The sequence below is a fragment of the Cynocephalus volans genome, chromosome 11 (assembly GCF_027409185.1).
Source record: "Cynocephalus volans isolate mCynVol1 chromosome 11, mCynVol1.pri, whole genome shotgun sequence".
Lineage (NCBI taxonomy): Eukaryota > Metazoa > Chordata > Mammalia > Dermoptera > Cynocephalidae > Cynocephalus > Cynocephalus volans.
The window spans coordinates 115,922,344-115,947,413 of NC_084470.1; the positions used below are offsets into that span (position 1 = coordinate 115,922,344).

Below are 25,070 nucleotides of genomic sequence, written 5' to 3' on the forward strand. Positions count from 1 at the left end.
ACTGCCTCTTCAGCAAGTGGTGCTGGGATAACTGGATATCGATATGCAGGAGAATGAAACTAGATCCATACCTCTCACCGTATACTAAAATCAACTCAAAATGGATTAAGGATTTAAATATACACCCTGAGACAATAAAACTTCTTAAAGAAAACATAGGGGAAACACTTCAGGAAATAGGACTGGGCACAGACTTCATGAATACGACCCCAAAAGCACGGGCAACCAAAGGAAAAATAAACAAATGGGATTATATCAAACTAAAAAGCTTCTGCACAGCAAAAGAAACAATTAAAAGAGTTAAAAGACAACCAACAGAGTGGGAGAAAATATTTGCAAAATATACATCTGACAAAGGATTAATATCCAGAATATATAAGGAACTCAAACAACTTTACAAGAAGAAAACAAGCAACCCAATTAAAAAATGGGCAAAAGAGCTAAGTAGGCATTTCTCTAAGGAAGATATCCAAATGGCCAACAGACATATGAAAAAATGCTCAACATCACTCAGCATCCGGGAAATGCAAATCAAAACCACATTGAGATACCATCTAACCCCAGTTAGGATGGCTAAAATCCAAAAGACTATGAACGATAAATGCTGGCGAGGCTGCGGAGAAAAAGGAACTCTCATACATTGTTGGTGGGACTGCAAAATGGTGCAGCCTCTATGGAAAATGGTATGGAGGTTCCTTAAACAATTGCAGATAGATCTACCATACGACCCAGCTATCCCACTCTTGGGAATATACCCAGAGGAATGGAAATCATCAAGTCGAAGGTATACCTGCTCCCCAATGTTCATCGCAGCACTCTTTACAATAGCCAAGAGTTGGAACCAGCCCAAATGCCCATCATCAGATGAGTGGATACGGAAAATGTGGTACATCTACACAATGGAATACTACTCAGCTATAAAAACGAATGAAATACTGCCATTTGCAACAACATGGATGGACCTTGAGAGAATTATATTAAGTGAAACAAGTCAGGCACAGAAAGAGAAATACCACATGTTCTCACTTATTGGTGGGAGCTAAAAATTAATATATAAATTCACACACACACATACACACATACACACACAAACCGGGGGGGGGGAAGAAGATATAACAACCACAATTATTTGAAGTTGATACAACAAACAAACAGAAAGGACATGGTTGGGGGGGAGGGGGGGAGGGAGAAGGGAGGGAGGTTTTGGTGATGGGGAGCATTAATCAGCTACAATGTATATCGACAAAATAAAATTAAAAAAAATAAATAAATAAAATAAAATAAAATAAAATAAAAAAAAAAAAAAAAAAAGAATTATCCACTAGATATTTGGAATCTAATATGTAGTAGAGTTTTAATTGGAAGACTCACATCAGAATTCTGGCTCTGCCACTTATAATCTTTGTGACCTGAGCCCAATTACTAAAATCTTCTAAGTCTCAACTTCTTTGTCTATAAAATAGGGGTAACTATTTATAAAGTACTGTTGGTTTTCACATAAAACGTCTCTGGAAAAATATATAAAAAATTAGACATCAGTTACCACTGGGCAAAGGAGCTATGTAGATGGCCTAACAGTAGGTAGGAGATATTTCCCTATACCTGCATATCCTTTTGTAACTTTGGAATTTTGGCCACATGAATGTACTGGCATTAAAAAACCTAAAAGTTAAAAATAAAATATGAGTGGGGGGGCCGGCCCGTGGCTCACTCGGTAGAGTGCGGTGCTGATAACACCAAGGCTGCGGGTTCGGATCCTATATAGGGATGGCTGGTTTGCTCACTGGCTGAGCGTGGTGCTGACAACACCAAGCCAAGGGTTGAGATCCCCTTACAGGTCATCCTTTAAAAAAAAATAAATAAATAAATATGAGTGGGGTGACATCTACTGTCTGTAAGATTAAATAGCTACTGAAATTCAAAGCACTTTGCAACCCATTCGAGCTACTATGCTAGAGAGCAATGCAGAAGCTCAGGTAAAAGAACTAGATTGTTTGAGGCTCTATACTGGCATTAAGGGAGGCCATCAGAATGACAGAGAATAAATGGAAGAAAGCAGAGGGCCAAGCATTCACCTCTGAGGAAAACAGTTTAGGGAATGGAAAGAATGAGGACAATTAAGTACCAAAGAAGCCAAGAGAAGGGATAGGTTGACAGTGCCAAACGTAGTAAAAAGCAAAGATGATAAAGGCAGACAAAGCCCCTAGATTTAGCATTGAGAACATTGGTAAGTCAGTGCAAAATGATAGAGAAACAGACCTAAATGCAAGTGTATAAAAGAAAGAGTAGGGGATGAAGAAATAAAAACAGATATAGACGTTTCTGAAGTTCAAATGAAAGCGTTTTTGAAAAAGTGATTATTAGTTAATACTATAGTTTTTGTCTGTTTATTCAAAACTTAGGCCATTTAGATTTACTCACTTTTTATTGTCTAAATTGTCCTGACTTGTACTGTTAATTAACTTGTGCTTAAGACTAATATTCTCAATTAATAGCCTCAGAAGTTAGGGACTATGTTCTGTATTTATATGCACTCCAAACATTTACAATGTTATCTTCTACTCTTTGTTTCTCTTCAAAACGTATAAATCTTTCGCCTTTTACAATGTTATCTTCTGATTTCTGTCATGTAGCACATTTTTGGGTACCTAAAACGGTCTCGGTAAATATATACCAATTTAAAGGTTCATTGATTTACATCAGTAAGCTTAACAGAACAAATTACAAAATTCCCCAGCAATGGCACATCATATTTCAATGATAAAATCTGGTCAACGTTTCTGTTTCAAGGACATTACCTATTACAGAATTATTCTTACCAGGACCATAGACCATTTCTTTGAATGAGAGCTATGTAGAGCTATGGCTGGGTTCTGGAGCTCACAGACCCCTTGAGCCCATTCACAAACCCTTCACATGCAGGTCTATGAGCTAGGTAACCAGCAAAAAGGTCCTTGGAGACTTGGCTGAAGTAGGAATAGTCTTTATTCAGCACACACACGTTTAAGAATTAAACAGTACAAAAGAGAACCTCAGAAATTCAACTGCTACTGGTAAAGTCCAAAGAAAAACTTTGCAGATGCCAGTAGAGTAAACATGCTCTATTTTTAGATATGAGCTCTGTGCCAGCTTCTGCTTCACAAACTCAAGAACACACAATAGTAACAAAACTAAAGAGATACACTGGTGTACATGTGCACTAACTCTACCCACATACAACTTGTTTACAAGAAATGTGCGGCTTGACCCCCAACCAGACCCGAGCTGAGGGAGCCTGACTAAATTATCCTATTTTCCCTACAGTGTCCCTGTTCTCACTCACCACCACTGCCTTCCTTGCTGACTAACTGGTCTGAATTTCCTTGTCTATGCTGGTTTAATTCACTGCTCAACCAGAGGTCTTGGCCTGAATTACTATTTTCTGGGTCAGTCCCCAAATAGGGGCTTCTCCTCTACCACAGAATGGAACTGCCCACCAGGGATGTGCTCCAGAAGAGCATGGTAAAAAGTTTATAATCTTTAATGTTAAAAAAAAGGGACATACACCTCTAAATTATCTATGTCTCCTATGTACTAACTATAAAGAAAAAGATTATTAAAGAATTAATTCTCAGGCTTATTATCGGTAAGGCACAAGTCAGAATCCCTCAGGAGAGATTATGCCAAAATTAAAAAATGATGTCTTTGAGAGTATCCAGGACAAATAATCTTTTGTACTGTAACAGACAGGTTGCATAAACCAAATATCCTCTTGAGATAAGACCATATCAGAACATTGTAAATTATTAATATATATAAATAGCACCCAAGATGGATATTTATGTTAACAAGGCAACAAAAAGTCCAAAGGAAATATAAATGCATTAAAAAATATTTCTATTCCTATGAAATTATTCTGGTTTTGATTACCTTAATAATAATACACTATATTTGGGCCTTGATTTAGGCCTTTCCTTCCTTCAGAGTTTTAGAACACTCAGGGTGAAAGCTTTTCATTTAAACCAGGGATATTTTGATTCCACATGGAAATTATAATACCGACCAAGAAACCATTTGGAATGGATCTTGAAATACGAAAACTCAAAATCAGTCAGCAATGAAAAGACTGGCTGAGAGGAAGGAAGGAAGGAAGAAAGGAAGGAAGGGAGGAAAGAAGGAAGGAGCAAAGGAGGAAAAGAAGGAAGCCCTAGAAAAATGATTACTCTTGGTAATGAGAGTAAAATTAAAATTCAAAATCAACACATACATAAAGTTTAAGTCATTAGAACTGTTTTCCCCTGGTGTAGCTGTATTTCATATTTCTAAAAATATATCTAGGCTTTAAAAAATGATTAAATATTTGACTATATCCATTTAATTAAAATTAATGTTCTCAGGTTTCAGCCACAATGCAGAACACTTCTTTCTGGGAGAAACAAACATTAAAAAATACATTTGTTCAATAAAAAATAACCAAAGATAAAATCCACAAGACAAATCAGAACAAAAAAACTCAAGAATGTGGAATAACTGTAAGCTGTGAGATCAACAAAATAATTACACTTAGGTAACCATTAATGTGGTTGTGAAGCTCAATGCAAATATTATGAAAACATTTATTACAAAAAAGAAACTTCATAGTGTAAAAAAGGATGATTGGAAATTAAATTCCAGATTATTTTAATAAGATATGGGGGTGGGGGTGAGGATGAAGGGGAGTAAAAAAGTGGAGAATTTAAGTCTGATAAAATTTGCAACATTTCAACCACCATACATTCTTAATATTAATAGAGATACACAGGTTCCTGTATTTATGTATGAGGGCACTTCATAAAGTTCGTGAAAAAATAGAATTGAAAGAAAATACGAATCTTGCCATGAACTTTTTGAAGTATTCATGAATACTGAATATAGAGGTAAGTAAAGCAAAAATAATATGTTTAATTACCATTTTAAAATCTTTTAATTCACTAGGGGAAAAAAGGAACAAAGGAAACCACTAAAATAGCAAAGGAAAGCAATGAAACAAAGGAAACAAAAAGAAAGTATTATAAATAGCATAAAATAAGACATAATAAGTAAAAAAATCTATTATACCAATAAATGTAAATAAATTATATTACATATTAAAAAGATTGGGATGAAGTCAAATGAGGTAAATCTAACTATAACTCTTTGTAAGAATCATACCAAAATGACAGAGGAAGGTTAAGGATAATAAAATTAGCAAAGAGTTGATAGATACATGCAAAGAATAATAAACAAGTGGCAATATTAACAACACATAAAGAATTTGAGGCCAAAGCTTTAAATAGGACAGAGGATTCTTTTATATTAATGAAAATTCTACCTATAAAATAAGATAGCACTAAGATTTTTAAATCAAAACAGCTAATGTTATGATATGAATGTCTGTGTCCCCCCAAATTCATATGTTGTAATCCTAACACCCAAGGTGATGGCATTTAGGAGGTGAGGTCTTTGAGAAATGACTAAATCATGAATGGGATTAGTGCCCTTATAAAAGAAGCCTCAGGGAGAGCAGCTGGTTCTTTTATCATGTGGAGACACAGCACTTAAGCCAGAACATGGGCCCTCTCATGACAATGAATCCACTGGTGCCATGATTTTGGACTTCCCAGCCTCCAGAAATGTGAATAGATTTCTGTTGTTTTCAAGCTACCTAGTTTATGGCATTTTGTTATAGCAGCCCAAATAAACTAAGACAGACATAAATTGAAGTGAGTAGAGACTATATCAAAATTTCACAAATCCAGAAGAGAAAAAAAATAAGTTTTTAGTTTTTAGAATACCTCAGTAATATCAATTAAGTAGAATCAATATAGCTTATAGACAACATACATTCTTTACAAATCACATGAGCTATTGATAAAAAGTGATCCTACACAACACCACAAAGAAACTTTAAAATTAGAAATTGAGGGCTTGGGAGATCCAATCAAGATGGCAGAATAGATGGTCCTCAGCGTCACTCTCTCCCACAAATCAACCAAATTTACAACTATAAAAATGTAACATCAGCCAAGCCGGGGCCACTGGAGCTCAGGGGAAGAGGAGGAGAGACCTACGGAGTTCATGAAGGTGGGAGAAACTACGATGAAAGAAAGAAAAAGCAGCTGCGGCAGCTTTAAGGCTTGAGCTGATAAGGCATGGAGCAGGAACCGGCAGAAGCCACAGCTATGCCCTTCAGATGGAGATGCTTGGAGGCAGCAGGAGAGAAGAGGGCCTTGGTGGCCCCCAGGACAGCAAGACCACTAATAGGGTTCCCATGGACCCACATAGGAGTGAGGATCCAGAACAACTGAAAAAAGGGAGCCATTCAGAGGCCGGTGAGTTATCGCAAGGGATCGGCACAGGGCCCATCCCATGGGAAGTGTTTGCAGCACGGGTGGTGGGGGAGATGTGTCCACCAGGGGAACACTGGGACACAGCAAGGACAGCCGACCTGCCCCCCAATCAGCATAGGACCACTCAGAGGAGACTGGTCAGGAATGCAGAATTGCATGGGGTGCAGTTTGATGAAAGACTCAGGCCCAGATCAGAGATTCTACAGAACACAGATCCACCGAGTCACTGGAGAGCCGGAAGTTCCTATAAGGTCAACCATTAAACCCTGAGCTGCACAAAAAGCCTTCCCTAGGGAAACAGCAGCAAAGTAGCAATTTAAACAACCACACAGCTCAAGTACTCGTTTCCACAGGAAGTTCCCCTGTGTTAGAAGTAAAGGACAAAAAACTAGTTCCGGCCCAGGCACACCACCAGCACCTTGGGGCCTGCTTGGGAACTGCAGGCTTGGATCTGGGGACTGGACCCCACTCCCACTTCCAGACAAACTGCACCAATGCCTCAGGGCCAGCCAGGGGACCTGAAGCATGGAGAAGGGAACTGGAGCCACCTCCCACAACCAGGCACACCACGCCAGCACCTTGGGGCCTGCCCAGGGACCCAAGGCAAGGAGAGGGGACCGGACCTCTCTCCCACAACCAGGCAAAACATGCCAGCACCTTGGAGCCCACCCAGGGACCCAGAGCATGGAGAAGGGAACTGGACCTCTGTTCCACAACCAGGCACAACATGCCAGCACCTCGGAGCCCATTCAAGGACCCGGGACAAGGAGAAACGGAATGGTCCTCTCTCCCACAACCAGGCATACTGAGCGCCTTGGGGCCAACCCAGGGACCTGGGGTATGGAGTCAGGGACTGGTCCTCTCTCCCACAACCAGGCATACTGAGCGCCTTGGGCCCCACCCAGGGACCTGGGGTATGGAGTCGGGGACCGGACCACCCTCCCACAACCAGGTACAACATGCCAGCACCTCGGGGACCTGGGACATGGAGAAGGGGACCGGACCCCTCTCCCACAACCAGGCACATGGCGTCAGCGCCTTGGGGCCTGCCCATGGACCAGAGGCATAGAGAAGGAGACCAAACACACCCCACAACCAGGCATACTGCCAGTGCCAAGGAACATGCCAAAAAAAACACCGCCATGTGGGTGGCCCACCACAGCCACCACAATAACCACGGCTGCTGCAAAAGCAGCTAGATGCCACAGCCACCACGCAGATGGTCCACCAACCACTGGAGTGCATTCAGAGTCACCAGCAGAGACAAAGAAAAGAAGAGGATGTCTCTTTCCACAAAACCCATTTCAGAGTGACAGAAGAAGCATCTGCTCTATGATAATATTGGGGGACCTGATCACATCAGTCAGCATTGGACAGATCATCTAGGCAATAAGTTAACAGAGAAATCATTATTCTTTCAGAAGGAGAGAAGAAATCTAGGGTTATCAGTGGTCGGAGGGGGGAGGGAGAGGGGGATGGGGAGAGGTTGGACAAGGGGCATAAAGAATAATTATGATGTGTAACAATATATATACTAGTAATAATGATTTAATCAACATATCTCAATGTTCAACCCCCAAAATATGTATAATCGATTTTGATTCGATAAATAAAATAAATTAAAAAAAAAAAAAAAAAGAAATTGAGGGTTTGGAGAGTAATGTCACCAAGATGGTGGAAGAGACAATCCCAGGGTCACTCCCTCCCCAAAAGAGATCAATTTAAAAATATTAAAATACAAAAACTGACATCTTGTAATCACTGGAACTTGGGGGAAGAGGCAGAGAGACCTGCTGAGTCTGTGAAAGTGTGGAAAGCCATGGTGATTGAGAGGAAGGAATCCTCCATCAGACCAAGCCCTAGCTGTTTCCAGGCCAGCATGGCATAGTGCATGAAGCAACTACCTGGCAATGACAAATTGTAGTCAAATTATCCAAACCGAAGACAAGAAAGAATACTGAAAGCAGCGAGAAAAGAAACACTTAACATTCAATGGAGGCCCAACAAGGCTCTCAACAGATTTCTCAGTAAAAACACTACAGGCCAGGACAGAGTGGGATGATATATTCAAAGTGCTGAAGGAAAAAGACTGTCAACCAAGAATTCTGTATCCAGAAAAACTAACCTTCAAATTTATAGGAGAAATAAGTTTCCCAGACAAATAAAAGCTAAGGGAATTCATCGACACAGGGCCTGCCTTACAAGAAATGCTAAAAGGAGTTCTTCAAGATGAAAGAACATAATGATAAAGTTTAACAAGAAACATTTGGAGGTGCAAAGCTCACTAGTACAGTAAGTACAGAGATAATCTCAGAATATGCCAATGTTGTAAGTGTAGTAAATAAATCACTTATATTCTTACTACGAAGACTAAAGGACAAACCCAAAAAGATAATAACAAAAAGTTGAAATCATACCATCTATCCCCTCTGACCACAACAGAATACAACTAGAAATCAGTAATAGAAGGGACACTGAAAACTGTACAAATATGTGAAAATTAAAACAACATGCTCTTAAATAATGAATGGGTCAAAGAAGAAATTTAAAAGGAAATTAAAAAATTCCTAGAGATAAATGAAAATGAAAACATAAGATAATCTATGGGATAAAGCAAAAGCAGTTCTAAGAGGAGAGTTTATAGAAATGAATGCCTATATCAAAAAAGACTTCAAATAAACAACCTAACTTTACATCTCAAGGAACTACAAAATCAAGAACAAATCAAACCTAAATCAGAAGAAGGAGAAATAACAAAGCTCAGAGAAGAAATAAATGAATCAGAGATTAAAAAAAAAAAATACAAAAGATCGATGAAACAGAGTTGTTTTTTGAAAAGATAAACAAAATTGCTAAACCTTTAGCAGTACTAAGAAAAGAAGACTCAAATAAATAAAATCAGAAATGAAATGGACATTTTATCGCTGCTACCAGAGAAATACAAAGGATCACAAGAGACTATTACAAACAACTAGATGCTAACAAACTGGAAAACCTAGAAGAAATGGATAAATTCCTGGACACATACAATTTACCAAGGTGGAATCATGAAGAATTAAAATACCTAAACAGACCAAGAATGAGTAATGAGATTAAAGAATAAAAAGTAACCCAACAAAAAAAACCCCACCAGGACCAGACAGCTTCACTGCTGAAATCTTCCAAACATTTACAGAAATAATTCCAATTCTCCTCAAATTCTTCCAAAAAACTGAAGAGGAAGGAATACTTCCAAATCCATTCTATAAGGCCAGCATTACCCTCATACCAAAAGTGGAAAAGACACAACAAAAAAAGAAAACTACAGACCAATATCCCCAATAAACAGAGATGCAAAAATCTTCAACAATGCTAGCAAATGAAATCCAACAACACACTAAAAAGATCATTCACCATGATCAAGTGGGATTCATCCCACAGATGTAAGGGTAGTTCAACATATGCAGATCAGTGAATATGATACGTACATCAACATAATGAAGAAAAAAAATATCATTTCAATAGATGCAGAAAAAGCATTTGATAAAATTCAATACTGCTTCATGATAAAAAAACACTCAACAAATTAGATACAGAAGGAATGTACCTCAACACAATAATGGCCATATACAATGTAACTATAGCTAATATCACACAGAGTGAACAAAAAAATCAAAGGCATTTTCTCTAAGATCTGGAACAAGACAAGAATGCTCACTTTTTCCACTCTTATTCAACGTAGTACTGGAAGTTGTGGCCTGCACAATGAGGCAAGAAAAAGTAGTAAAGGGGATTTAAATCAGAAAGAGAAAGTTGAACTATCCCTGTTTGCAGATGACATAATAACATACATAAAGAATCCTAAAGACTCCACCAAAAAATTACTAGAATTAATAAATGAATTCAATAAAGTTGCAGGATACAAAATCAACACACAAGAATCAATAGAGTTCTTATACACCAATAATGAAATATCTGAAAACAAAATCAAGAAAGTGATCCCATTCACAGTAGCTAACAAAAAAATGAAATACCTAGAAGTAAATTTAATCAAGGAGGTGAAAGACCACTATGATGAAAACTATAAAACATTGGTGAAAGAAATTGAAGCCACAAATAAATGGAAAGTTATCCTATGTTCATGGTAGGAAGAATTAACATCATCAAAATGTCCATATTACCCAAAGCACTCTATACATTCAATGTAATCTCTATCAAAATACCAATGACATTCTTCACAGAAATAAAAAAAAATCTTAAAATTTGCATGGGGGCCGACCCCATGGCGCACTCAGGAGAGTGCGGCGCTGGGAGCGCAGCGACGCTCCCGCCGCGGGTTCGGATCCTATATAGGAATGGCTGGTGCACTCACTGGCTGAGTACCAGTCACGAAAAAGACAAAAAAAAAAAAAAAAAAAAAAAGCATGGAATCACAAAAGACTCTGGATAGCCAAAGAAATCTTAAACAAAAAGAACAAAGTTGGAAACATCACACTATGTGACTTCAAAATATATTATAAAGCTATAGTAACCAAAACAGCATGACACTGGCATAAAAACAGACAAATTGACCAACAAAACAGAAAAGAGAGCCTAGAAATAAACCCATACATTTACAGCCAACTGATTTTCAACAAAGTTACCAAAAATATTAACATGGAAAGGATATCTCTTCAATAAATGGTGCTAGGGAAATTAGATATCCACATACAGAAGACTGAAATTAACCCCCTGTCTCTCACCATACACAAAACTCAACTCAAAATGGATCAAAGATCCAAAACTATTTGAAGAAAAGATAGGGGAGACACTACCCTAAATGGGGCATGGGCAGCACTTTTTTCAGCAAGACTACAAAGGCACAGGCAACTACAGCAAAATTACAAGAATGGGACTACATCAAACTAAACAGCTTCTGTACAGCATGGGACACTGTCAACAAAGTCAAGTGACAACCTACAGAATGGAAGTGTTTGCTGACTACACATCAGACAGGGGATAATACCCACAATATATAAAAACAAGTCAACAGCAAAATAACAGACCCATACCTCTCACCATTACCAAAATAAACTCAAAAGGGATTAAAGACTTAATATGCATCCTGAAACTATAAAATTCCTAAAAGAAAACATAGGGGAAACCGTTTAGGAAGTAGGACTGGGCAAAGACTTTATGAATACGACCCCAAAATCATAGGCAACAGAAGGAAAAATAAGCAAATGGGATCATATCAAACTAAAAACATTCTGCACAGCAAAAGAAACAATCAACAGAGTGAAAAGACAACCTACAGAGTTGGAGAAAATATTTGCAAACCATGCATCTAATAAAAGATTAATAACCAGAATATACTAGGAACTCAAACAACTTAACAGTAAAAAAACAAACAACCTGGGCCGGCCCCGTGGCGCACTCGGGAGAGTGCAGCGCTTGGGAGCACAGCGGTGCTCCCGCCGCGGGTTCAGATCCTATATAGAAATGGCCGGTGCGCTCACTGGCTGAGCGTGGTGCGGGCAACACCAAGCCAAGGGTTGCAATCCCCTTACCGGTCACAAACAGACAAAAAAACCAACCAACAAAAAAAAAAACAAACAACCTGATTAAAAAATGGGCAAAGGAGCTGAATAGGCATTTCTCAAAGGAAGATACATGAACAGCCAACAGAAACATGAAAAAATGTTCAACATCACTAAGCATCAGGGAAATGCAAATCAAAACCACTTTGAGATATCATCTCACCCCAGTTAGACTGGCTACTGTCAAAAAGAGAATAACAAATGCTGGCGAGGATGTGGAGAAAGGGGAACCCTCCTGCACTTTACAGTCCCATTGGTGGGACTGTAAATTGGTGCAGCCATTACAGAAACCGTATGGAGGCTCCTCAAACAACTATAGACAGAACTACCATGTGATCCAGCAATCTAACTGCTGGTTATATACCTAAAGGAATGGAAATCATCATGTTGAAGGGATACCTGTACTCCCATGTTTATTTCAGTTCTATTTACAATAGCCAAGGGTTGGAACCAACCTAAATGTCCATCGTCAGATGACTGGCTAAGGAAAATATGGTATATTTTCACAATGAAATACTATTCTGCCATAAAAAAGAATGAAATACTGTCATTCACAGCAACACGGATGAACTGAGAAAATTATGTGAAGTGAAATAAGCCAGGCAGAGAAAGAGAAATACCACATGTCCTCACTTATAAGTGGGAGCTAAAACAAACAAAAACAAATATAAAAAAAGAAAGATACAATAATCACAATAATATGTTGAACTTTCAGGGGCCGGCCCGTGGCTCACTCGGTAGAGTGCGGTGCTGATAATATGTTGAACTTTCAAAAGAAGAGAACAGAACTGAGGTTATCAGAGGTTGGAAAGGGGGAGGAAAATTGGGGTAAGGGAGGAATTGATAAAGGGCCACGAAAATTAATTACATTATATAATATTGAATATACTAATTATACTGGTTTGAATATCACATATTGCACACAGGTATTGATATTCAATGCCGTACACCACAGATACGTACAATCAATTATGTTCCAATAAAAAATAAAAATTTAAAAAAACCCCCAAACCAAAAAATAACCCAATTAAAAATGGACAAAGGTCCTGAACAGACATTTCTCAAAAGATGAAACACAAATGGCCCACAGGCACATGAAAAAATACTCAATATCACTAAACATCATGGAAATGCAAATTAAAACCACAATGAGATATCATCTTACTTCAGTTAGAATGGCTATTATCAACAAGACAGAATATAGCAAATGATGGCAAGGATATGGAGAAAGGGAACTCTCCTGCATTGTTGGTGGGAATGTAAACTGGTACAGCCATTGTGGAAAACAGTACGGAGGTTCCTCAGAGAATTAAAAATAGATTTACCTTATGACCCAGAAATCCCACTACTGCACATACACCCAAAGGAAATGAAATCAGTATTTCGAAGAGATACTTGCACTCCCATGTTCACTGCAACACTATTAACAACAGCCAAGAGATAGAATCAACTTAAATACCCATAAATAGATAAATGGATTAAAATAAAACTGTGGTATATATATATATATAATGGGATACTATTCAGCTATTTATTAAAAGAAAATACTGTCATTTGCAGCATCATGAATGGAACTGGAGATCATTATGTTAAGTAAGTCAGGCACAGAAAGATAAGTATCATGTGATATCACTCATATGTCGGATCTAAAGAAAACAAAAGTGGTTCTCATAGAAGTAGAGAGTAGAACAATGGTTACCAGAGGCCAAGAGGGGAGAACAGGGGGAGGGGAAGTGGTAGATTAATGAGTACAAAGCTATGCCATCTAAGTGAATCAATGTACAGTATATGCTTATATTGAAACAACATACTATACCCCACAAATATGTACAAATAAATATTTAAAAAATGTTTTAAAGAAAGAAAAATAATAAAATTAGGAATTGATAACAAAAGGTCAGCAACAACAAAAATTTCATCAACAAATATAAAAAGCTAATCACTTCAAAAATAAAAAACATTTAAACTAATTCCATGGTCAAAGAGGAAATTAAAATTCCCCTAATGGAAATTTAAAAAACAAAATTATTTACAATAACATTAAAAACCATCAAATACTTAGGAATAAATCTAACAAAATATGTACAAGATTTGTAAGACTGAAAATTAAAATCCACTGATGAGAAACTAAAGACCTAAATAAATGGAGAGATATATACCATGTTAATGGATCAGAAAACTCAATATTATTAAGATGTTAATTCTTCCCAAATTGATTTTTAGATGCAAAGACCTATCAAAATACCAGCAGGCTTTTTTTGTAGAAATTGACAAATTGATTCTAAATTTTACATAGAAAGGCAAAGAACCTAGAATAGCCAAATCAATTTTGAAAAAGCAATACCATGGTAGAGAACTTACATTATCTGATTCCAAGAGTTACCACAATGCTACAGTAATCAAGGCAGGAAGCTGCTGGTTTAATGATAAGACAATAAAGACCAATGGAACAAAGTAGAATCCATAACAGACCTTCACAGATATGGTCAAGTGATTTGCAATAAATATGCTAAACTCATTCAATGGAGAAAGGAAAGTCTTTCCCACAAATGATGCTGGAACAATTGGCTATTCATTTTTTTTTTTTTTTAAATAAGATGACTGGTAAGGGGATCTTAACCCTTGACTTGGTGTTGTCAGCACCATGCTCTCCGAAGTGAGCTAACCAGCCATCCCTATATAGGGATCCGAACCCGTGGCCTTGGTATTATTAGCACCGCACTCTCCCAAGTGAGCCAAGGGCCGTCCCTAACAATTGGCTATTCAATTGCTCCTTGATGCCTACCTTGTACCATATACAAAAGTCAACTCAAAATGGATCTCACATAGCTAAGTATAAAACAAACTATAAAACTTGTAGAGGAAAAAGAAGAAAATCTTTGTGACCTTGGGTTTGCAAAGATTTCTTAGATTAAAACATGACCCATAAAAGAACAAAAACTAGGGCCGGCCCGTGGCTCACTCGGGAGAGTGTGGTGCTGATAACACCAAGGCCACGGGTTCGGATCCTATATAGGGATGGCTGGTTAGCTCACTTGGGAGAGCCTGGTGCTGACAATACCAAGTCAAGGGTTAAGATCCCCTTACCGGTCATCTTTTAAAAAAAAAAAAGAACAAAAACTGATAAACTGAATTTCATCAAAAATAAAAACTTCTACTCTTTTAAAGACATTGTATTAAAGACATATTGGGAGGAAATATTGGCAAAACACATATCTGATAAAGAATTCGTATAAAGAATACATAAAGAAAGAACTCAATAACAAGAAGACAGACAACCTAATAAAAAATGAATAAAAGAACCGGCACTTTGCCAAAGAGGAGATATAAATGACAAATAAATAAGTCTATAAGATGCTCAACATCATTAGTCATTAGAGAAATGCATATTAAAACCATGATGAAATACTAGTACACACTTAGAAGAAAGGCTTACAAAATCATACACTACAAACTGCTGGGAAGGATACAGGGCTAGAACTCTTACACATTGCTGGTGGATATGTAAAATGGTAAAGCCATTTTGGAAAACAATTTGGCAACTTCTTACAAAGTCAAGCATATGCTTACCACACAACCTAGCAATTCCACTACTAGGTATTTACCCAAGAGATGTCATACAAAGACGTATATGACAGCAGCTTTATTCATAACAGCCAAAAAATGAAAAGAACTCAAATGACCATAAACTTTTGAATGGACAATCTGTTGTATGTCCATATATTGTAATACTACTCAGCTATAAAAAGGAATGAACTACTGCTACAAGTAACAACATGGATGAATATCAAAAGCATTATGCTAAGTGAAAAAAGCCATACCCAAAAGGTATGATTCCATTTATATTCTGGAAAGGCAAAATTATATGCACAGAAATCAGTTCAGTGGTTGTCAGGGGTTGGGGGAAGGACTGGATACAGAGGGGCCTACAGGAACCTTATGGAGTGATGAAAATGTTTTCTCAATTGTAGTGGCAGTTACACGACTGTGTACATTTGTAAAGATCATCAAACTGTATACCTAGAAAGGTTTCCAAAAATCAATTACACAAAAATAAATCTTACTTTAAAAAAAATGCATTTCAAACTAATGGCACTAAGAACACTACAAGAAATAATTAATGGAATGCAGCTAATCTATACCAAGAGAAAAATTAATAGCCTTAAACGCTTTCATTATTAAACAAGAGGAATAAAAAATAAATGTACCTAGCACTTGAATAAGATAAAAAAGCCAAGTTTCTGGCAAGTCTAATCAAGAAAAAGGGGATGCACACAAAAACGTGCAATATTAAGAAAAAAAAAGATATATCAAATACAAAGATACTATAAAGGTTCTTTATACTGATATTAATGAACTTGAGAAATGAATAAAATGGAAAACAAATGATCAAAACTGATTCAAGAAGCAGTAGAAAATTGATAGGGCAATAACCATGTAGTAATTGGAAACATTTTCAAAACACTATCCCTGGAAAAAGTTCCAGATTCACATGGATTTATGAAACTTTTTAAAATATACCTTTGGAAAACATAAAATTTGTTATAGTTCTTAAAAATTCCAGAGCACAGAAAGAGAAAGCTTGCAATTCATTTTAAGACAGCATACCTCCAACCCTACAATCTGTCAAAGTATATAAAAAGGAAAATTACAGAATAACCTTACCTTTAATGTAGAGTTTTAGACCTGTACTTAAAAAAGCATTTATTTGTATGTGCCAGACACCACGCATATATTGGTTCATTAAAATATCTTTTAGCGACCTAGCAATACTCTATTTCACTAGTTTATGTGTGTTTGTTTCCTCAAACCTTTGTCTTTGCCTCCCTCATTCTCACCCACAACTAATGACCGTATTTCCTAATTAACTAAAAAAAATAAAAACAATCACAAAAGATGTTCTGTAAGTTTTTACCATAATGCCTACCCACTCACCTACATTAGTCCCATCACTACTCTCTACGTGAACTAGATAAAGCTTATCCAGCTGTACACTGGATCACTTCCAGTGTCACCTACTCAAGGATACTGCTCTTGCAACTTTTCCCCCCTCTACCAGGTTATTTCCATCAATGTAAATGTATTAAATTCCTCCCAGGCTACAACAAACAGCAAACAAACAACATGCCCTTTAGCAGTTCCACCTCTCCTCTCTTCTACCTTTAGAGCAGCACTCCTTTTAATGAGTTGTCTACATTGACTGTCGAGTCTCTCACCTGTTTTTCTCCAGAATCTACTCTGATCAGTCTTTTACCCACTAGGCTCCAATAAAACTACTCTCTGAAAGTCATCGATGACTTCATGTTGCTAAATGCAAAGGTTAACTATCAGTCCTCATCTTGGAGAACACAGTTGATGAAGGGCTTCTCCCTATAAAACAATACTATCCTTATCTATCACTGGCCACTCCTTATCAGGCTCCATTGCTGTTTTTTTCTCATTTCGTCATCCCCTAAACTTTCTCTAGCCATATGCTCTCCCTAATTCCAGACTCATATATCCTTAACATCTCCATTTGGATATCTGAGACCTTAAATTTTATATGCTCAGCTGTGAACTCTTGATCTTCTCTTCAAGAAATAAGCCTCTCAGAGTCTTGCCTTCCAGGTAAATGGTAGTTCCATTTGTTAAAGGCAAAAACCTTAGAGCCACCTTCCTTTCTCTTATACTGTACATACAATATGCCAGCAAATCCGTCAGCTCTGTCTTTAAAATATATCCAGAATATTATCATTTCTCATTATCACTCCCACTACCACCCTGGTTCAGGTAACCACAGTATTTTCTAATTGGATTAATTACAACTGCCTCCTAAATGTTATCCCTGCCTCTGCCCTTGGGCCACTACAATCTAGTCTCAATACAGCTAAGCCAGAGATAGTCATTTGGAACTTAAGTCAGATAATGTCTATTGCTCAAAATCTTCCAATGGCAATCCATCACATGCAGAGTAAAAGATGAAGTCCTTACAAAGGACTCAAAGGCCCTAAATGGCTGATCCCCCCTCCAACCACCTAACAGCACCTCCTACTAATCTCCCCTTACAGTCACACTGACCTCAGACTCATGGATGCTCTCACCTCAGGGCCTTTTTGTTATTCTCTCTGCTGGTAATGCCATTCCTACAGAGGCCCACGAAATTTCCATTCCCTCCTTTCAGTCCTTGTTCAAATGTAAAGTTCTTAGTGAGATCTTCCCTGATCACCCTATTTAAAACTCCAGTCTCCATCTGCCACACTTACAAATACTCCTTCCTGACTTTAACTTTCTCTACAGCATTTATCACTATCTGACCTCTCTGCCTAGCAGACACAAACGCAAATCTTCTCTAGAAGTACACACTTTCATTCTGGGCCCCAAAGAATTCCCACACATTACTTTTCCAAGAAAAATGAGTAGCTCAAAGTAAGACAGCCAGATATTCAAGGAAAAAGGGTACTGTAATAGAGACCCAATAGAAACAGACAGCAGAGACAGATCTGCAAAGACTTTGGAGAAGCTGAAGAGATAATTATTGAACTAAAACATACATAAGGAAAAATTAGACAGAACACAGTACAAAGAGATGAAAAGTAAGATAGGAAACATGGAAGAGCAAAGAAATGATTATCACAAATGTCAAAATAAGTATTTTCACTTGGGTAGGTATAAAGATCTTATCAGGAAGGACCATGACAGAGGAGGACAGAGGAGAGTTCTATGGTCCTACAATGTTCTATTTCTAGCTGAATGGTGGCTATGTGGGTTTTTACTTAAAATTATTACTTAAATGATTAAATATACATTTTACACATTTTTTTGTATGTTTAATCTACCTCACAATAAGAAAAAAATGAGAAGGAATAACATAGTGCTCCTCACTGATTTTCTAAATAACTGGGCTTTGTTCCATGTACAAATTCCCTAAAATGACTAAAATGGCTGGGCATATTCTCTTCTTTCAAAGACAGTACTGTTTAGTAGAAAAAGCACTAAACAAGGGATAAGAGGACAGAAGCTCTCAATTAAATTCTTAATTAAGATCTCTTAAGAAGCTCTCTTAAGCATATTAAGTCTCTCTGAACTGCTTATCTATTAAATGCGGATATTAACAACTGCCTTTATCTCTTGGGATATTTGTGACTATCAAATCAATTATATTAAAACATGTTTAAAAAAATTACAAACAAAATAACAAATTAAACACAGCAGCTTAGTTTTTATAATCTGAAATTAAAAGATTTTTGTTATATTGGAGCTGTAATGATGCCAAGAGATAAAAATAAAATCCATAAAGATAAAGGTCAAATTCTAACAACTTTCCACTCTAGATAGCATTATTTAGAAAATGGTGTATATGTTATCGGTAATGAGTAAACAAACAGGGTTCTGTTCTGAGAAAAAATAAATATAAAACATTAATTTAACCTAAGAAATGGTATAAAAGATGTCACATTAAAAGTTTAGAGAATGGGCTGGCCAGTTAGCTAAGCTGTTTAGACTACGGTGCTGATAACACCAAGGTTCAGGGTTCGATCCCCATACTGGCCAGCCACCCAAGGGAAAAAATTATCTAGAGAGTGAGATCTGCTCTTGTGTTTACAAAAGAAAACTTAAGAATGTCTTTCGTTCTCCATGAAAAGGAGAAATATACTTTGCCAAGCTACCCATCCAGCACCTTATCCGCAACAAATCACAGTCAGGATCTAAATTGTTCTCCCTAGGCTGGTTAGCTCAGTTGGTTAGAACATGGTGCTGATTAACACCAAGGTCCAGGGTCCAATCCCCATACTGGCCAGCCACCAAAAATCCAAACAAACAAACAAAAAAGTAAATTGTTCTCCCTAAATTGATTAAATGAAACAGGAATAAAACAAAGAATTTAACTGGGCTTCTCAATCAGCCTCAGTGCTAGTATGGGAAAATTAAGAAGAAACTGAGAGGCAAGTGTCATTCACCGAAACAAACTTAAACATTAAAGGATAGAAGTTTTATGTATTTATTTTGCCACTTAAAATGTTTAACTACTTAGAATATGATAAAGATGGAACATGAAGGAAAAAAAAAGAATATGACAAAGAGGATACAGAAATGTAATACAAAACAATTCACTCTATCACAGTGTTATATAATTTCTCCATATAAAATGTTAATGTTCAAAGTTCTGCATACCTGAATGTTCTCCCTACTCCAAGTATGTGGTGTTTTTTTGGCAAGTAATTTTAGATCTTGAGTAGCAAGTCTCTTTACTGCTTTCCTGGGATCATTCTTCAAATACTGCAACAGAAGCTGAATCTATAAAGGAAATAAGTCACTCCATGTGCAATACTGTCAAGAAGGGATGCACTGTAGTTTAGTGAAACTTTTAGATTTGAGACAGGAATCATGTCCATTTACAGCTCCGACACTATGCCCATGTTCGGGCCTCTTTTTCCTTGTGTGTAAAATGCTATCATTTATCTTGTAAGGTTCTAGCATGGGAGCTGGCATTTAACAGACACTCAATACTTCCTTTTCTTTACTGCCAACTTCACACCCTGCCATGTACACCCCCAACACGGACTCCCAAGAATCAGTACTATAAATATAGAGAAGAAGCCAGCAAAAGGAAATTAAACTGATCTTTATCAGAGAAAAGGACCTTAATGTTATCAAAACTTAGGGGTTACATCCTTATTTTAATTATGTATTTAATATGTAAGTTTACTGAAGAATAGGCAATTTATTAAAAAACTGAAATTACCTGCTTAGGTGTATCAACCAAAGATGAAGCTGCAAGTAGAGTGAAAGTGTGCAAAGAAACAATCACCATTTTGGTGGAAGGATAGGATGTAACTAACTGTTGTAAAAGCTGACGAGCACTGGAAGCCAGGATTGCATCATGGTGCATGTGCTGCAGAATGGGAATCAACTTCAGCTTCAAGTCTACTGGTGTCGCTAAACCTAGACACAAAAAGAATTCTCAGAGATTCCTGATCATCACTCTTAATATTTCAGATTTAAACGGTCTGATTCAATTAGCAAAATGTCCATTTAAAAACAAATAGCATACTATTATGTTCATAACATTAAAGATAATTATACTAGAACTAATCAATAAATTCAATAGTTTTTCCCCAAAAGTGTTTATTTTAATATTAACTTTTCAGTGATTTTCAATGATTGTAGGAAATGCCTTTAAAAGGCATGGTAGAATGCAAAGTCATATTTGCTGCCTATTTCTTTTCATATCACACACATCACACACATACATGTATACATATACATATACCCATATTCAATGGCTACGATTTGATTATATTTACAATTTTAATTATTTCCTTCAACAATTAATCGAGATCAGGATATAAGGAGACTGTGTGTAGAATAGTTCTGAAGTTCGCTGAACTTTGTATAGCAATCTTTCCGTACTGGAACTCCACAAAGATTAATCCCAATGCATCTTTTCCTGTAACAATGGAGCTAAACGAACAACCAAAAATATCTTTTCTTCTAAGCATGGCTTTGTAGTGATACAGAGCAAAACTTTCTCAATCATAATGTACTCGACTCATGCCAAAAAGCTAACTTATACTCTATAAATTACTGGTTTTCCCATTGTGAAATAACTGTTGGTATGAATGTAAGATAGCACTTCAACATCCAATGGTGGCTTACATCAAAAACTCCCTTGTGATTTGTCCTCTATTCGGGTGCGGCTAAAGTGGAGAGCCCCAGAAGGAGACAGGAGGGAGAAGAATGAGGTCACAATATTTATTCCCTGGTTCCGCTCTGCAGGGTCACATGCTCATGTTGTTATTATTTTGATCTTCACGGTACTGAATGGATTTGACATTGCTGACCATTCTATCTTTGAAACTCTCTCCCAATGGCTTCTACTTTTTCACTCTTTTCCTGGTTTTTGCCCTTTTACTCTAGTTGTTCTTTATCTCCTTTAATCTCTAACTACACTTTAATTTCTGTATTCACTTGGGTTGGTAACAAATTCTCTTCTCATCCTATGTACTTTCCCTGAGTGAGCTGATATAAGCCCATGGTTTCCATTATAAGCTAATTGCTAAAGACTGCCATCCACCCTATCTTCCCACCCCAGAACTTCAGATGCATATAGCCCATTAACTCCTGGTCATCTCAACTAGGATGTCTCAGAAGCATTTTGTACTTAATAGCAACCAAAAAGAACTTCTGATCTTCCCCCTGAAATTTCCCCTCCAAAAATTTTCCCATCTCAGTAAATGACAACTCCATCATTACAGTTCCTCAGACCTCAGAGTCTTTCTTAGTTTCCTTCTTTCTCTCACATCCTGTTTCCAAATTTATTAGCAAATCTTGTTGGTTCCATCTTCAAAGTATAACCCCAATCTGACTATATCTTTCCACCTCTATTGTTATCATGCTAATCCATTTCCACTATCCATCTCTTGACTGAATTACCGCAGACGTTTCCTAAGTATTCTCTCTGTTTAGGCTTTTCCCCATTGCAGACCCCTATCTCATATCTCTCTCTCCTTCACTGCAAGTCTATTCTGAACCCAGTAGTCAGAGGAATTCTTTGTGTTTGCAGACATCTTTACTGAAGACTTAGGGGAACTCAGAGATTCTACTTTGCAGAAACATAAGGAGCTTAAAATTAAAGATAAGGATACTCTGTTCCTAAAACTCCTCTGCCATTTCTGTATTTTGGGCTCCAATCTTCCTCCACCTTTCCCCGACCCACACACCCTGTGTTTTCCTCCCCCTCTCTCTTCTCCTAATTATTTAAGTTATTTTATTTTTTCTTTTTTTAAGATAAAACTTAAAGAACTATAAGTAATGAATCTTAAGTATACAGGCTAATAAATTTCTAAACATGTATATACCCATATAACCATGACTCAAAATACACAGAATACTCAACACTCCAGGAGGATCACCTGTATAGCTTACATTAACTCCCTTGCTATTTGCCCTCTGTTTGGGTTTAACCAATGGAGAGCCCCAGCAGGAGATGTAAGGGAGAAGAATGAGGTGAGAGTATTTATTCCCTGGTTCCATCTCTGCAGGGTCACGTCATGCTTACTAAAGGTCAGTTTTTCAAAGTGACTCCTCTTGACATGATTCCAAGTTTCTGGTAACTACTCCTTCCCCTAGACCCTGGAAGGGTAGTAAAATCTGTTACTAGGCTCAAGGACTATACTCCCTATAGTTACCCTGCCCACAATTTTGTGAATGATTCCTCTTTTTAAACCCTCCTTGAATTATCCTAATTCAAATATCCCATCTGTTTCTTGCTGAGATTTTGTCTGATACAGCAGACATTCAATAAAAACCCGTTCAATGAATAAGTAATGCTTCCTTCTTTTTTTTTTTTTGATCGGTAAGGGGATCACAACCCTTGGCTTGGTGTCGTCCACACCACGCTCAATCAGTGAGCGCACCGGCCATCCCTATATAGGATCCGAACCTGTGGCCTCCACACTATCAGCACAGCACTCTCCCAGGTGAGCCACGGGGCCGGCCCAGTAATGCTTCCTTCTAAGGTCACAAGATAGTCCTTTCTCCAGGAAAGACCTTTTCCAGTAATGGAAGAAAAAAATGACAAAGAAATAAAGGAGAACAGGACAAAGCTCAATCACTGTATCCTGGCCTTGAATTAAGTGATTTTTATTATTTATGCAAGTGAGCAAGTTTTCTTTAATTTTAAGTTGAAAGGCAATTTAAAATATTATATAAAATATTATTACTCTAAGATAACCATGCCCTAGAAAGGCACAATAGTACAGTGGTTAAAAGCATGATCCTTAAACCAAACTGCCACTTATCAGCTCTGTGACTCTGGACAAATAACTGTGCTTTATTGTGGTTCCATCTCCTTTTCTGTAAAATCGACATAACAGTATTACCTACCCAAGGCTGCCAAGGTGCACAATTCAAAAGAATGCTACTTATAAGAATACAAAGAAAGTGGTGTTCTCTAGAGTCTTGTAATGCTGTAGCTCAAGAGCTCCCCTTTATGAATGTTATGAGGATAAACGGGGTTAATACACACAAGGCATGATAGAAAAGATGAAATTGGAAAACTAGGGCTTTGTAGGCCATGGTAAGGAATTTGGATTTAATTATACTTGCAACTGGAAGACAATGGAGTGTCAGTGGCATAGAGAGCCCCAGGGCTTCTAATTACACTGCTTTCCCCCAGATCAGAATGTTCTTCCCCTAAGTGCATGGCACATCCCTTCTCCCTCCTTCAGCCCTCACTCAAATACCACGTCATCAGGCCTCCTCTGATCAACATATACAAAATATAAAAGTCCCTTCTCCCACCCTGCCATCTATTCTTGAGATCCTCTATCATTTTTATCTTTTTTCTCCACAGCACCAGATATGTCATATTTGTATTTGTCTATTGCCCACCCCCACCTCCCATTCCAACTAAAACAAGGACTTGACTTTGTTGACTCCTGTATCCTAAGCACTTGGAACAGTCTTGGCATATAGAAGACACTTGATAAATATTATTTGAACAGATAGTGACTAGTAAGCACTTAATAAATGTTGGCAACTATTATTAATATAAATCTCATTAAGTCACTTCATAAGACTAAATGAAGCACACATACCTTGAATCATTTCACTGATTTTGTTACAGATTCCTACAGCAAAATCCCTTTGGAAAGAGAGAACAGCAAAAATGTTAAAACCAAAAAATTAAATTTGTTTAAGTTTTCTAAGGACTTAGTAGAAATAAAAAACAATTAGCACAGGAGAAATGCAATACTGCAAATTATAACCAATATTCCAAAGGTCAGGTGCTTGGCAGGGGGCGGGGTAAGAAACACAACTGAAACAAAAATTCCAACCACCAAATGGGCTTATGTCAACAATGTTCTAAAGCAGCTCACTCAAGCCATTATCACAATACCATTTCATTTGTCAGTAACACTAACTAGCACCTGAAATTACTTAGTGTTTACATAACAATGGGGCCTGATATTTTTCACCCCTGTGTTCCTGGTACTTTAATGTATTCAATAAATATTTCTTCATTAACTATATAAAAACTTTTTACAACAACTCAAAATTTAAAAATCTGTTATATAGGCCAATAAACTGCAAACTAGAAGCCTGCAGATTTTTTTTGTCTAATAATACTTTTTAAAATTCTAATGTCAACACTTACATATGGTGAGACTAAACAGAATAATCT

General features: G+C 37.2%; 1 protein-coding gene across 2 annotated transcripts in view; it reads right to left on the reverse strand.

Annotated features, from left to right (window-relative positions):
- Nucleotides 1-25,070, reverse strand: part of INTS7 (integrator complex subunit 7) — a 96,801-nt gene that overhangs the window by 49,441 nt on the left and 22,290 nt on the right. For both annotated transcript variants that reach the window (XM_063113681.1, XM_063113682.1), the window contains exons 5-7: nucleotides 24,484-24,530; nucleotides 20,628-20,827; nucleotides 20,057-20,179 (exon numbers count right to left, since the gene is read on the reverse strand). In XM_063113681.1, coding sequence (XP_062969751.1) covers nucleotides 20,057-20,179; nucleotides 20,628-20,827; nucleotides 24,484-24,530 — 370 coding nt within the window. The remainder of the gene's footprint in view (nucleotides 1-20,056; nucleotides 20,180-20,627; nucleotides 20,828-24,483; nucleotides 24,531-25,070) is intronic.